General features: G+C 33.4%; 1 protein-coding gene across 2 annotated transcripts in view; it reads right to left on the bottom strand.

The window, feature by feature from the left end:
- SNX24 (sorting nexin 24) overlaps positions 1–17,244 on the bottom strand; it is a 74,566-nt gene that overhangs the window by 15,900 nt on the left and 41,422 nt on the right. For both annotated transcript variants that reach the window (XM_032213363.1, XM_032213364.1), the window contains exon 3: positions 16,291–16,395. In XM_032213363.1, coding sequence (XP_032069254.1) covers positions 16,291–16,395 — 105 coding nt within the window. The remainder of the gene's footprint in view (positions 1–16,290; positions 16,396–17,244) is intronic.

Raw genomic sequence — 17,244 nt, forward strand, 5'->3', positions numbered from 1 at the left:
TCTGATCATGTGATCTTGGGAATTCTGCAAATGTTGTTAAGTGTGAAAAATGGTCAGGAGTCAATTTTCAGTGCTGTTGTAACTTTGAACAGTCATTAAATGAAAGGTTGTAAGTCAAGGACTACCTGTATTATATATGATTTTGAAAACTAGGCCACCAGAGGCGGGAAGATATAAATATACTTAACTTATACAAAATATCTCCACATCAAAATTGTATTTTCATAATCAGCGAATTTTTCATTCTGTAGTATGACACCCGCACTTCTCACACACTAATTGATGATTCATTAGTAGCAGCACCAATGATAGCTGTTTGAAAGTAGTAGAGAAAGGGAGGGTGAATCCTTAGTCCAGATGTGAGAAAAAATAGTAACCCGCCTTTATTATTATTTATTATTTTTATAAATAATTTGAGGTAGTGAACTTTCCTAATATTGCTTTCTCCTCCTATTTTCTTCACAACAATAATGCTGTTAGTTGAGTCAGGGTGACAGACAATGAATGGTTCAGCATCACCCAATCACTAATAAAACACTGTCTAGGCTAGATTTTAAAACAAAATGTGATGACACTTAAATAATCCTTAGAGAAGGAAAAAGTAGTGTTAGAATTATAATATTTAGGTATGAAATCTGGAAGAAAAGTGGGAATGAATTTGGTAGGCTACTATAGAAAAGCAAATCAAAAAGCTATACTTTCCAAAATATTTCTAAAATTCCAGATATTTCAAAGAAAGCTTTGGAGGAGGGGAGGGGAATGGGATGTCAAATTCTATCATGGAAACACTGCTTTAGAAAAAGATTGGTTTTGGTAAGTCTAGATCCAACTACATGTAAAAATGAAGTGATTACATAAACATAAAGATAATACATAAACTAGAAAGAAATCAAAATAACATTGTTTATGTGATGTTTTCATTGCTTCCTTTATATTAATTATGATTAATTAACTACACTGAGAGTATTTTTTTTAAAAAACCTAGGAATGTTTACTAGAAATGATTCAGCCTTAAGAAAGGATGTTATATAACAAAACCATAATATCCCAATTTTTCTATCTTCTTAGGTTCATAAAAAGCATCCTCCCAGAGGATTTGTTGGTCAGCTGAACATGTTTCCTGGTGACATTCTGAATTCTTAATTGTCAGTTATCTTTTCTCCTTCAGTAAGTGAAATATAGTCACAAAATTGCAAAGGGACTTGTTCTGCCTTAACCTTCGCTAGATACCATCATGCACTAGAAAACAGCGCTAAAATATCATAGGATAATGTTCTTCAGGATGGGAGACATATAAACAGCATAATGATTTCCCATGAGCTTCCTTTTTAAAAAAAATGTCACTAAAGCTAGGATTTAAATGGTGACACATCTTCACAGAGGACACCATGAAATCGAACTCTGGCATTCTAGCTAGGTCCAAACCTACTCATCAGCCAATTATAACAGTAACTGAACAGCTTGCTGAGAACTTGGACGAGACCACTGTGATAACCTGAGAACGCACCAGAGGACTGCATTGTTTTCATCAATTGATTTTCTTTTTAACACACAAAACAGCTCTAAAAATGCATGCCACCCTCCCCAATCTGCCATCCTATTTTCTCATGATCTACAGCTATCTTTTGGGCAGGAACAGTCAGTGTGGGATACATTAAGCAGCTTTGTTTTTGAAGGCTTCAATCGTTATTGCAATCTTTTAGTCTGAAATGCCCTATTGTTAGGGTGAAAAAGTTCATGACAGTTTTTCCTGTCTTCACAAGGAAAGATGCTTCGCAATATCTAATTCAGTGGTGCAGCTAAAATGGGGGAGGAAAAAAAATCAATACATTCTAGCTACAGTAAGAAAGCAGGAGCATCAGCCTCCACTGGGACTTCAACCTGCAGTCTTTATAGAGCATTTTGTAGTATATATTCCTGTTTGCCTTGTCTATGGCAGTTGCTTAAAAGGCTCTAACAATGATAAAAGAAAAAGTTAGCAAAAGAATATCACCCATTGGAAAGTCAAGAAGCAATCTGGAATGTTTTTCCTCTAACCCAAGAATGAACCTTCCGCTTTGTGTGAGGTTTTTTTTTTTTTTTTTAGAAAAAGGAAAAATAGACGTGCCTTCCTAATTCATACTAGTTTTGTTCTTTCGCAGAATAGGACTGTATTTTAAAAAAAGCTTATTCCCATTTCTTCAGCAGTGTTTTAAGATTCTGTTAGTGGTCAGCTGTTAGGGTGAAATAAGTTAGAGCTTATTTTCTTCACAATTTAAGAAAACAATCAAAATACCCATATAGAAAATATTATCACGTGCTACTGGCCGATGGAAGGGAGGGAGAGAAGGATAAAAGGATTCAAATATTCCTTTAAAACTGCCCATATTTCAGTTTATATTTCTCCTCTTCTCTTCCTGAGTCAGTTCTTTTAGACTACCCCCTGATAGATTCGAAGGTGGAGGCTTTGGAATTGATCCTTTAAGAAAATGCCATCTGCAGGGAACCTGGTGACGGGTTTTTCACTGATGGCTGCTTTTATTTGGACCAGCATCATCCAGCAAATTAGATTAACTTCTTCCCTACTAACATTCTGGGAAGCCATTACAGTCCTAGCTATTGCAAAGAGCTGAGAGTAGGGAAGTATAATGACATTTCTTTTTGCTAACTTGATATACCATATTTAATCTTTATACTGAAGAAGGTTTTGTAAGCTACTTTAAATCTACATGGATTAGTGGAGCGCACAAACCTAAGCAAATAAATTAATTGGAATTTATCTATAGCAGGAAAAATTTAAATAAAAGCCTCAAAGGATCATTGGATGGGCATCACTTTCTGCCTGAAACCTGATGAGCACTGATATTTTCTATTTTTGGTGTTCATAGTGTTTGCTTCTTGCCTCTTTGTATATATCTTAGCCTATAATTTCTATGATGAGGTGGAAAAATACTTTATAGTCAGAATAATAATCATACAAATGTCCAAAGATGTATGCAAGCTTTTGTACCATTGTATTTAAAGTATGCATGCAATTAAAAGATTATGAATATGTCACATTGATATAGATAAAAAAATTAAAAGCTGACTTCAGAAAGATGATTCTGCATCACCTTTCTGATTTTCCCTAAATTATAAGTTTGTTCTGAATGTAATATAACTTTATAATATTTTGGAAAATTAAGCAAATGCTCAGAGTTAAAAGTCAGTTCATAGCATCATCTTCAACGCAACGGACATTAAGATCTGGATCCATTTTCTTCTGCAAGACAGAACCACAGGAGATTAAATCTACAGAACTTGGTTAATGTAGCTCACAAGTATCATGTCTGCAGTTGTGGCTTTTAAGAAGGAGGATTCTTAATCCCATTGGCCTGTCCAATATGGTCAGTGGTCATGGATAATAAGAAGTCAACTTCATAGATCAACAATTTCATGATATCTGTTATCTAGGGACAGAATCATTGCCAATTCTATTGTTGGCCATTCACAACACTGGAGAAATGAAGTTAGAAGAATCTAAGAAACAGCCACAGATCCTAAACATTTAGCAAGAATTTGATGGACTGAAATACATAGCTGGAAGCCATGTAAAGTTTGGCTGTTGCATGCCATATGGGAGTATCCTAATTGAGCAGATCTGTCAAATGACACTCCAGAAGAACTAAGGTGTGTAGCAATTGCTGTCACACGCTCCCACCAGCATCAGCACACATATCTCGAGAATTATAGAAAACTAGCAAATCTAGGATTGTAATGAAATCCATCATATACACAAGACAAGGAAGTATGTGTATAGGTGTGTATAATAAATTACAAAGAAGTATTTTATTCCTTAAGGAACTTAGTGTTAAATTTATAAATGTGACAATTTTAGATGATCATGTAGCAATTAATGTTTGACCAAAATAACTGATACCTTTCATCTGCTTTGTTTTTACATTTAAACTAATTTTCCTTCCACAGTTAGTGAATTAATTTTCAAGTTAAATTTGTCCCCCTTTTTTAAAACTGTCTGTATCTCTGTTTATAAATGGGGCAAAAAAGTATGGTGGGAATAGCACACAACAACACACCAAAATCCACCTGAAACAAGCATACTTAGTTACGTGCTGTTCTGTAACTATAGGAGCCAATCAATAGCAGCTGAATGCCATCTGCAGATCAGCACCAAAAGTGTGAGCAATGCATCTTCCCTTATTGAAAGGTTATTTTATGCAAGTAAACAATTCATCGTCTTCTTGCACGCTTGACGCTCATTTACCACTTTTGATCAATAAAATATGCAAAACAACAACAAAAAATTGAATCCTAAGAGTAGTTCTGATGCCAGTGTGATAGCTAATCAATATTCAGGTCTTCACACTTAAGAAGGCAAATGGTAGGAGGACTTCCTTTATACAAATCCATTAATTTAGGAGGTGACTTCTGCTGTTTTTAAAGCAAGATGGACCCTAGTATTTATTTACATTCAAAAGAAAAAGAATTAGGATCCACTATATTGTTTCCTGTTCTTTGAATAATCAAGCATGTCTTCTCCAGGTTGGCTTTCGGGTTCCTGCTAAAACCAATACCTGAGGGTATTTTCTTTACACTGCATTAAAAAAATACTCTACAAATTGCTTTATTATGTGACAAGGGTTTTTTATATTTTATTCAAATAAAACAATTCTTACCTAATAATGAAAAAGATATAGTATAGATGTATATTTCCAAAATATATAGTATATTTTGGAAAAATACATTCCAAAAGTTAAAACTTTCCTAAAATAAAGTTAAACATATAAAAACTGTTTTCAAAAATAATGTTTTCAAAAATAACAAATTAAGAAGCATGAGGTTCATTCATTGCTTAGGGAACATGAGTCAATTACTGCAGAAGCCATGCTTAATGGCCTAATACAATATGTAATCACAGTCTGGTTGTTTGGAATTCACACTTATTCAGTTTCAACATCCTTGAAGGACATAGACGATTAAAAGTGCAATCAGAAATTGGAAATATTTGAAAAACAGAAACTATCCACAGTTATTAGGAGATAAATATTAAATGTATTAGACACCCCAGATTTCAAATAGTTTTGGAGTTTATAACAAACATTTCAGTATTTAAAAATGAATATAGGGCACTGTTATTCAGTTAGCTGTAATGAGTAATATACTAAAAATAATAATTTCTACATAAAGGAAGGGATGGAAACATCTAACATCAACCTCGAATATGTACAAGATTATATTTAAATAAACCTGGAGCATATTCAGATGAGTGAAAGATGAGATCCCTATCTAGAACCTCATAAAACTATACATCCTCTGATTATTTACATGAATAACATACTAGTAAGTGTGAATTAATTTGTTCTAGACAATATATAAAGTCAGTTTGTTTTATAACTTACTGAACATTTTTTGTTATTCTACTTCAAAGATTTCAGTAATGCTTCCACACATTATGCCTTCCACACATTAGCCTTTCAAATTCCAATATTAGTATAGTATAGTATAGTATAGTATAGTATAGTATAGTATAGTACAGAATAGTATAATGTTACAATACAATGCAATATGCCCCCATATGCATATATTTTACACAGCACTGCTGATCAAATATATAAAAAGCTTTTATTTCTAAAATGTGTGTTATATCTACTGCACATGCTGATTTCCATCATTTTCCGTTAATGTTCCCTGTTATTATTTGGGAATTGTTCAAGCTTCAAAAAAGTAGGCAGCCAGGTTTTATATAGCAAAGCACAGCAAACTTTAATAGGAAAATTTTAACTATGAATTATTACTTCTTAAACTCCAGAGCCAACTTTAGTGTAACCATAGCTCTATAAACCACATGATTTTGATCAAATAAATAATATAGAACATGGTTCACAGGAAAATGCAGTAGCTTCAAGTCAATGACCCAACTAGCAGGAAGAGCATAATTTAAAGGCAGAAATTTCCAGTGCATGCACCGTTAGGCACAGTGAACCTGTTACTACTCTAAGGGGAATTGTTTGCCTCTTATTAGATTTTCTACAGCACAGCCATAAGTGATAAATGTACTGCTGTACTCACTGTCAAGTTAATCAATGCTGCCAAAGTTTTGTTGACCTAACAGTAATCCATAAAGCGAGCGGCATTTTCTCTATCTATATGACATCTCAGTCCACAGTGGGATAGGAATCTTCCAGCAGCTTTGTAAAAATAAAATCAGACTGAAATAAGAGATGGGGAAAAAATAATAAAGTGGACACTTTCAAAATGTTGCTTTTGCTTTTAGAGAAGCAAGATTTGTTGCCTCCTTGATGGAAAAGGAACACCTTAAATGAGCCCCTTTTGAGGTTTCAACTTCTAACAAACTGATAACTTCACAGAAGAAGGAGTACAAAAGTCTTTCTTTCTTTGCCACAGTTGCAGAAATCTCAGGCATTATAAGTATGCCCGAAATATTTTTAACTAAGCTCAAATACAGAATGATGAATAGTGTAAGAAAATCTGACTTTGTTGTTTATGGAATAAGGCAGACAATAACAATCCTCAACCCCATCACTATTGTAAATAGGAATTATCTATAATAATGAAGTATTTTTATTTTTAAAAATGTGATCTGTTCCATTAACAATTATAGACCCATGAAATATGAACTTCAATTGATTTTCTTCTAGGGGTCACCCCGTTCCACATTTTATGTGCTCTAGTCATTTATTTGGGTGACAAACTGATTAATTTTTTACAGAATGAATTGAGCAGTGTAATTCTTTCTCAATCAGAAGTATTTCATTGTAACTCTTGTTCTCTAGAACTTGTGCTTTCCTAATTTTATATATGAAGGGTTTCGTGTTCAATACAAGAAAATGAAAGTAACAATTTAAGAGATCCATACAAGAATACTGCAGGATATGGTTAAAAAAAATGTCAAGAGGATAGTCCTGATGGTGTGAAGCCATTTGATTCTTGACAAACCTAGACTGACAAACCACAGATTACAAAGCCAAGCAACATTTTTTCCTAATACGATCTAAATTCTTATTCTTTTCCCTGCCTTAGAATAAGATTAATGAACTATTCCCTAAAACTGGGTCAATAACTTACTCTCCCCAACATTGCATTGAGGAAGAACGGGGGTGGGGGAATGATAGTTTACTTGAAATATCTCCCAATTCTATATAATCTTTTCTTTTTTGTTACTGGATTCCCTATTATTTCCTTACAATTTAGTCTTGGGAATGATTTAATTGCAAAATCAGCAGTCTTACAGAACTATCATCTTTAATATTATTTCTAGAAATGTGTCAGAAATGTCCATATACCATGTTCCTAATTATGAAGAAAAAACTCCACCACTGAGAATGTATTGTATTTCATATGTTCTACCGCCAAGGCCTTCCATATCTTTTCCCAACTAGATATAAATAGTCTGGAATTCAAGTTAAATGTTCATTCCTGATCAATTTGGGTTAAAATCTTGCTATCTTGAGTAGGCCAAATTTTGACTGAACCTAATGCCTTTACAGACACTAAATAGAAATCTTGAGACAATCAACCTAAAAACTTTCTTCCAAGAACCTACCCTCTTTTGAAATATTTATATTAGATTCCATGCAAGGAATTACTAGGAAAGTAATTGAAAATAAAACTGTCAATATTAAAATGCCATTATAGAAATATATTGGACTTTTGCATCTGGAACATTGTGTACGGTTCTGATTGGCACATCTCAAAAATCATATAATAGTTCTTGGGGGAAAAGCAGTAGATGGCAATCAAAATTATTTTATCTATCTATCTATCTATCTATCTATCTATCTATCTATCTATCTATCTATCTATCTATCTATCTAATCTATGTCTGTCCACCTGTCTACAGAATATGTGCATGCATTTAATACTAGGTATATACATATGGAGAAATAGTCAATGATTTTTGTTTTGCCTTCTCATGTACTATTCATCACCAAAGAAAACAGATAAAGTTCTCAAACTACTCTTGTTACACCATTCTCAATGAAAGCAACTATAAAGAGTTTGGCCAAAATCAAACGTACAGAACCTACACTGGGACAGCAGAAAATTGACCTGTGTTCTCTTGTGTGTTTTGCTGACTAGGGTAATGAGATGGTAAGGGCTAAAATGTTTCTAATCCAAGAAATAATTTATTTTATGTCACATTTGTAGTCATTGACAGCATTGGTTTTGTCTGACTTTTATACTAAGCCTTGAATTAATTGCTCTCAATTAATCTGTTCCAGTCTTTGATAGCTTATTTATCAGACAAGGAAAGATAGATTTAATGGTGCTTGCTGGAAACAGATTCTTTAATTGGAAACACCAGAGTGTTTAGCTCACTTTGTGTTCTAGCAATTAAGGACAATTTGGAGAAGAAGTTCTCCCCCCACTTGCACTATTGTCTCCTTGATTAGATTTCCAAAGAAGTAGACAAAACAAATGACAATACTACCTGGCAATATTGGTTCAAATAAAAGCCCAACAGCCGAATTACTTACTATGAGAAATGTGAGCCATCCCCATCCATTTCAGCATTGTCTTATATTTATTTCATTTTAACTTTGTCTCCTGAGCAAAGCACATGGCTACATTTCTTGCAAAATGCATGTCCACCACATTCTTTTCCACAATTATGCATCGCTCCAAATAAGCCAAATCAACAGGAGAAATTATTTTTCTTGATTAAGGGCCCACATTTCTCTGGGGATGAAATGAAACAAACAATTAATCTTTCCTTATTTGTTCTCAGAAACAGCAACATTCTTTATGTGTACAATAGCCAGGTACCTGTGGCAGCTAGTCGGCAGCAATTAGGCTTGAGTTGAAAATGAATGGACTTAAGTCAGAGTGCCTAATCTGCTGAGAGTTTCTACTAGAGGGCAAGGTTACGCTGGGAAAATTCCCCTGTTGTAGAAATACTGTTAAAAAATTACCTCTTGGCTTTGGCATAATTAACCAGGCTTGGGAATTTATATGAACTAGGTAATTGGAAAGAATTAGCAAGAGATATATACATTAATCTTTACCAGTTACAAGGTGTTTAATGAAATTAAAGTGCCAGATCTACTTCATGCTTTATTTTAGTTTATGCAAACTTTAGGAATTTCACCTGTAGATCAAGAATATGCAAGGGGGCAATGAGAATGGAGCACATGCAAGAGAATAAAAGAAAAGCATCTTTCTTACTGGCATTCATTCTCACTATTCCTTGTTTCTCTTTCCATGTCAACAATAGAATCAAAATACCTTCTGTGATTTACCATGAAATTCTAACATGGCTTCAGCAAAACATACTAAATCCAAGTCAGTAAAATGTTGAAGACTTTTGTATAATTTAGCATTGATAACATAGATGGCATTTAAGAAAGACAAACTGGGTGATTGATTTTTTCTCAATACATACAGATTGTATCCGCCTTTTAAAATAATTATTCTATATTTCTTGGCTAATGTAGTGTGAAGTCTAACAATTGAAATTTGCTCCTGCTTATCTAAATTTTATAACAAGATGAAGGTTCTGTAAGCTGACTACAACTCTGAGCATTCAATAGTTACTTCAGATAACAGAATTAGAAAATTTCATGTGTTGACTACAGAACAAAGAGAACAACAAAGCAAGGATTTCACTTCTCATCAAATAGAATAAAATGAAATACAATATTCTTTTGAAATATACATTTATCATAGATTATTGTAAATAATCTAGTTTGCAATTTAGCTTTGGAACTTAAACTACTTCGGTGCAACCTCTTCTGAGTGAGACACACGGAAAATACCACTTTATTCCTATTTTGGGGGTCTCAGATCATTTATTTCACTGACAATATCCTAGACAGGATCTATGAAATCAAAATTGTGTACCAAATAGCAATACCACTTACTTATATACCACTTCATTGTGCTTTACAGCACTCTAAGCGGTTTACAGAGTCAGCATATTGCCCCCAACAATCTAGATCCTCATTTTACTGATCTTGGAAGGATGGAAGACTGAGTCAATATTGAACCTGTTGTCAGAGTTCTGCCAGGCTCAATCAAAATCCCGACAGTGAGAAAAATTAGCCTGCAATACTACATTCTAATCAGTGCACCTGCAAAGCTCCAAATATTGAAGGCATCATATTTTTTTAGTGAAAATGTTATAGCTTTTCTCAAATATTAATTCTGCTAAAAAATGAAGGATTTTTTCATGAAAAGTATTTTCATTTTTAATGTTAATTTCTGATGTGTTTAATACCCATTATTTTTACATGATTCAATAAATAAATATTCTATGAATATATTAATTTTAATTTTTAACATGGTAATTACCAATGAGAGCCAGTTGGCGTAGTGGTTAAGGCATTAGGCTAGAAACCAGGAGACAGGTTCCATCTTGGGCACAAAACAGCTGGGTGACCGTGGGCCAGTCATTTTCTCTCAGCCTAGGACTGAGACAATGACAAACCATTTCTGAAAAATCTTGCCAAAAAACTGCAGGGACTTGTCCAGGCAGTCTCTGAGAATCAGACATGATTGAACATAAGAATAAACATAATCAATACAAGCAGAAGCACTCTTTTGGGGTGCTACATAATTTTTAAAAGTGGGAAAGGGAGTGGGAAGTGGGAGTAAAAGTTTAGCACTATCTTAGAACAGTTCTCCAACCTTGTGGACTGCGGGGGTGGGTGGGGGTGGGATGTTTCTATGTGAACAGCAAGCAAATGTGTGCACAGCTCCATTTGTGCAAGTGGCAGGCACATCACATCCACTACTTGCACAAATGGGAATGCACGCATGTGCACATGCTCACCCACTGTTTTTGGCAGCCCAGTCTGAACATCTCATGGACCAATAATTGGCCACAGCCGGGGGGGGGGGTTGGTACTACTGGCCTAAAAGACAGAGTATCCTATTCAGTAATTTCGTTTCTACTTGGTAAATACATTGCAGATAGAAATGGCTGCTTTAGTGTAGCACTGTCACTTCTCCTAGGATGTTCCAAAGAATACATTTGTTTTCTTCCATATATTATCGCCTTCATAGGAAACTGCTGACAGTCAACTAATTTGAAATATTGTCATCTGTGGGTACCGTAGACAGTACTAGAATGGTTTCCTTTAATGCAACATGAAATGAGGAATGGGAAAATGATACTTATAATCTTTCAGAGGCTGCAAAGGAGCCAATAGACCAAAGCTCAATCTAGATAAAGCAGTGGTATCATAAGTAAAGATAATTTTTTTCAACTAAGTGGGTTATATTTCTAACACAAGATGGCTGTCACCATTTTCAGTTGGCATCACTGCTACAAGCTTTCTCAGCCATATCTAATGAATTGAAATAATGACCCATAATCTGATAAAAACATTATTCTGCAGACTGAATGATCTGTAGCCAAATAGTCAGATAAGATGAAATGGGTATCATTGGATGTACTAGAGAATGTTGGTTAAGGTGCCTGATTTCTTTTTACAGTTGTTGTCAGCTACCCAAAGTTGTGTTATTGAAGATGGACAGATATATAAGTATTTTAAGTAAATAAAATAATAAATATGATTTTAATGATATTGAGAGCGAAGCCAATGTTTTTGTATAAATGTTAAGAATCACATAAGTATAAAATACAATTAAAACAGCCAATTAATAGCAATAGCAATAGCAGTTAGACTTATATACCGCTTCATAGGGCTTTCAGCCCTCTCTAAGCAGTTTACAGAGTCAGCATATTGCCCCCAACAATCCGGGTCCTCATTTTACCCACCTCGGAAGGATGGAAGGCTGAGTCAATCCTGAGCCGGTGAGATTTGAACAGCTGAACTGCAGAACTGCAGTCAGCTGAAGTAGTCTGCAGTGCTGCATTTAACCACTGCGCCACCTCGGCTCCTAAGAAGTGGGAAACATTTTCCCACTGCTGGTCATAAATTGTTGAATTTCATTCACTTGAATTGGTGGGAAGAAAAAAGAAAAAAACACTATTTTTTCCCATTTGTCTTTTTCTTGGTCTACCTGGTAATATTTGAATAAGATTTATAGACAAAACAATAAACTCCCTCTGTCTGAAGAATCTTTCTTTAAACAATACAAAAGACTGAAGGCGCTAGCAGCAAAGAAAGTAAAACAAATTCAACAAAATGATGAAACATGCATTTCCAGTAGAGTTTGTGTCCACAACACATTGCAATATTTCTCCTCTTGCCCACTTATAGGCAAAGATCAAAATGTGAATGTATTGAGAATTGGTTGCTAATTGACTATATCATCCAGCCATCTCTAAAGCATAGATTAGTGGCAAGAAACTTATTTACTTCCAACATAGGCCGAGTTTATTCCCAAACATTAAAAAAAAAAACCATCCAACTATGCTAAGTCTAAGGCAAAAGTAGTTCATTATCTCATTTTCAAGTATTCTTCATTTTGCCACAGCTCAGAAGCACTCCATGTTTGTTGCAGAGTCCACTGTTTAATCTTTAATACCTTAGGCAGCTTGTGATATGTATGTTGTTTTTAAAGACTATTTTAAAAAATTAAAACAAATAAAGGTTTGAGTTTGATTCTGCAAGAATTCTGCTCAGAGTTAAGTGAAAATTATTGATATTGTTTATTATTAGCAGAATTTACTGTTTCTCCTATTGAAAAAACATTGCTATATGTTGCCAGATAGTTAAAATAAATACTTAATAAAACTGGGTTGATGTGTTATATATCCTTCGTGAGATATTTACACACACACACACACACACACACACACACACACACACACACACACAGACACTCCACAGAATCTTAAAACAGCTCTTACCAACAATGATGGATTTAAGTTATTAACAGATCAAAAAAGATGGATGGTCTTCTGCTTTTCTTAATCTTCATCATCATCTAGATCCATTTAAAGATATGTAGTGCACTAACAAAGTTAGTTAAGGTTTCAATAAAATCAGTAAAATAATCTGCCCTGTTACATTGAGTCTGCATTGATCAATAAAATCACTTGTACTAGGAAAGTACTGTTAACTACTGACAATCCTAGCCATTAATATTATTTAACACACTTCTCACAATCTTTAATGAGGATAAAGAACATTTTGGTTCTTCACACTTATCATACTGCTCTTTCCAGAAATCTGTATAAACACAACTCAAAAGTGATCATTTAAAACTAATTAGGGTTTCACAGGGACAAGGACACTGAATAATTTCTGCTAAGTTTTCTGTGTGATTAATAGAAGTCTTCAGTGGCTTTCTTAAAAACAAGATAAAACTGGAGTGAAATATATTTGCATATATTCCAAGTAAATTTCTATAGTTTACACCATCAGAAAGGCCATTTCCAGATATTTATTTCCTAATACAACAAATAAAAAACCCCAGAAGCCTTTACCATAAGTCTAACACACTTGTAAAGTATTAGATTGAGAAAGGCTACTATATTGTCAGTTGAAACAGTATATATAAGATCTAGGTTTGGTGACACAGAAAAGTTTATGACTACAATATTTATTGGTGATTAAAAATATATAGGGAATTTCATTAAATTAGAAAACATATGTATTAATAACTATGCAAAATCATTGGGGATTATAGAAATGAGGTGTCTATGAATGAATTACAACTCCTTCTCTTAAACTGAGGAAGATAATTTCCGAATAGCTCATTTTATTTAGCTAAATCAATCTAAACAGGATTCATATAAAAGCTTTCTTCAGATCCTTGAAGCACTGACTATGACTGATGGGATTTTTTTCTCTCCAGGAATAAGCAAATTCTTGAATAAATTTTGAACATGTGAAAAGATGGGTATTGTGAATTTTCCTATTTATCCAAAACAGTGCTAAACTAGAAAGCTAACCGAGTAGCTTTCTAAGATATGAATCTGCAACATGTAGCCAATATGCACCATTCTGATGCCAACAGACAACTCTTCACTGTATTTTAAGTTTTGCTTTACCAACTGTGTTGTTAAGATTGGGAGGATGGTGGAAGAATTAATTTTTCTTTAATTTATTTCTCTTTCCATCCACTATAGACTTCTTGTTCCTATAAAAAGGGTAATGAAGTGTTTTCTCCTAAAATATGATAGATTTAAACCTCAATATTCTGGTTTCCATATGTATTTGAAAATCAAATTCTTTCAGTAAGAAACAGTATTTCAAAATGATGTTCCAGCCAGTAGACAATTAATATTTGTCACCGTCTCAATTAAACCTAGTATACTTTCTTTTTATACTGCTGACCTGGAACACAGAATTGCCTTTGGAGAACCATTTTCTAAAAGTTAATCAAAAACATTTTTTTATTCAAGGAAAGAACTTTTATAACATATATTATTTTTTGCTAACTGCCCATTATTTTGCTAAGGACAGAAAATAATAATTGTGAGATGTTTTTGCTAACTGAATTTGGTTAGTATCTATTATGTTGAGAGAATCTAAATACAATTTAAAAACACAAATCTACAGCTATTGTTAACAATATATTATTTTGTTCTATAAACATTATTTCTCCTAGTCTCCAACCTCTTGTATGATGTAATAAAAACATATTTTTACTATGTACATGTAAACATATAAACATGTTTATAGTTTAAACCTCCAAGCCATTTTGTTTACATTTTCAGCTGTATAATTACTTTTAACTGTGTTACAACCAAAATGGTTTTTTTCAAACTTTTGAAAGAATTGTACTGTATCATGACTAAAATGGTTAGCTTTTTCCTACTCAAAAATACCTTTCAGTACTGATTTCAAAGCATTAGGAGAGGAAAATCAGATTCCTATTTTAAAATTATTACATGGATTCACTATCATAAAAAATCTGACATTATATTAATTCTTGCTGGGCTTCATCAAGTATTTCCTTTTAATTGCAGTACCATCCATAACTTGAACAGATTTTTCTCTCATAACACTTTCACTAATAGACAGGACCATTTTCACACATTTCTTTTTCAGCTTGCAAGGTCTACCACTATTTCTTCCACTGTCCCACAAGGTTACCATGACTATCAAAGAAGTTTTAGGAAGATAAAGGAAGTAGTAGGGAGAAGGGGGAGATTTCTTCTTTCAGTCCTGGAAATATTCAACTCTAATAAAGTTTTTCCCAGAAGAAAGCTGTGGTTCGTATTCAATGCAAATAAAGTTCTGAAAACCAATAAAAACAGATACCCTAATTAAATCTATAAGTGTAATACACTCATTTTTAGATTTTATTCAAAAATGTTTATAATTAGCTTAACAATGAATGCTTTCAGTGGGTTAGGCATAAACAGAAACTGATACTTTATAAAACTCAACGGAAACTACAGTACATTGTCTTACATGACAGGCTAAAAGTAAAGGTTAATACAGGGCCACATTTTTAAACAGTTTATATCAAAGGACTTTCCACAGAAAAAGGCTTTAGTGAAGAATTTTAAGAGCATGGCAAGTATCTAAGACATCTTCTCACCCCCCACCCCCAAAGGAAGCACCTTCACATAAAGTTCAAAAACAAAGAAATAAAGAGGTAGACCTCAAGGACCTTTAAAAGAATTCTTTAAAATATTGTGTTGCTGAAACATTTACTTTTGGACCTCATGAATAAAAATAAGACATCAGAAATGGACTAGCTGATTCTTTCCTCCATTCCATGTACCTGGAGCAGACCACAATGATGTCAGACTGGCAACTTAATGTCCCTTCATAAAGGACAGTCAACACAAGAACATTAGACACATGCACATAACATGATATACATACTGTCATTTGCTTTCCTAGATACTAGTGACTTTTCATTGTTTACTACAACTGCAGAGAAGTTCTTGGATCCTTTGTATGCTCTGTCCAAGTTTTTAGAATACAAGCAAACTGAGATTGTAAAAATCACAGAAACTCTGAGATAACTACCATCCAAAAACAGAAAGCAGCAAGAAATATAAACTAGAATAATGCTTTCCCTTCTGTAATATTTCTCTTAGCACATCCAGTTTGTGTACATGTTAAACAGAACATTTTAATTTTAATGTTACAGTGGATAAAGAATATTAAATAAATGTAGAACAATGATATTAACTGAATCAATGCTATTTATTTAAATCAAGTTTTTCTCTTTGCAATAACCATGTCTTTATCCTTTGCAATTGGGACTGTCTTTAAAACAATATAGTTGTACAAAGCTCAGATATAACTATTTTAGATAGACACGAAGCAAATAATATATTGCTAGAGTGGTTATGTAAAATAACAGCAGACTTCAATGATCACTGTAAAATACATTTTAAAGCATCTGGCATTCAAACTCCTGATACTGCTTGGAGAAAAGATTCTTCTCTGTTCATTGTTAAAAATAGCTTACCTGTAAATAAAATTCTAATCCCTGACGACGCTGTTCCAAAACTTTGGGCACCCAGTTCCTCACATGCTTTGAAGGGATTTCTGGAGTTCTTATGAATTTTTTAAGCTAAAAAATAGGAGCAAAGAAATAAACTCTATGATCAATATAACAGATTATTTAAAAATAAAAACTTACAAAAAGAGAAATAAACAAATTGGGAAAGAAGACAAAAAAATCAATAAGCTAAGTTTTGCTATGAAAAACCTCTGACTGTAAATGGGCTTATTCAATTACAAAAGATATTGGTACTGCAAATTTGAAATAAACACTTGTAACAGCTAACAGACTGGGCAATTTCTTAAGTTGGATACATTTTGGTATGTCAGCTAAATACTAACTAACCAATATACAACTCTAATAAATCCGAAAGAATGGAGTTTAACTCTTACTTTAGATGAACTCTTGAGCATTAAGTTTAACAAACAAACCTTAAAAACTGTACTATACAGATAAAATGCAATTTGTTGTTTTTTTCCTTGCCAGACGGGCAATTTAGAAAACAGCAAATACAGACAAATGAAATATCTATGAAAATACAAATGCTTTGGTTTTGAGAGGACAAGAATTTCAAAATCTGAGAAATAAGGAGACAGAACAAAAGATTTTTGAATGAATTAAGCTTCAGAGATTACAAGAAAGGCAGGCTGAGTGGCAGCAATGTGTATGAGTATATGTATTATTATTCCTCTCACTTTTTGGCAGTGGAAATTATTCCAATGAAACAATTGTGCTTTTTCTTTCATTTTTCCTGTTGATTTGACAGAATTCAAAAAGTAGCTGACAAGAATATAAAGGTAAAAAAAGAAACAAAAAACAAACAATTTTATTATATGGTTTATTTCACAGATTTCAGATTCAAATGATAGTCAAAATCACTAGCCAATAAGCAGAGTGTGCATTTCCAAAATTTGCTAA

Source organism: Thamnophis elegans, chromosome 3 (genome assembly GCF_009769535.1).
Source record: "Thamnophis elegans isolate rThaEle1 chromosome 3, rThaEle1.pri, whole genome shotgun sequence".
NCBI classification, from domain to species: Eukaryota; Metazoa; Chordata; class Lepidosauria; order Squamata; family Colubridae; genus Thamnophis; species Thamnophis elegans.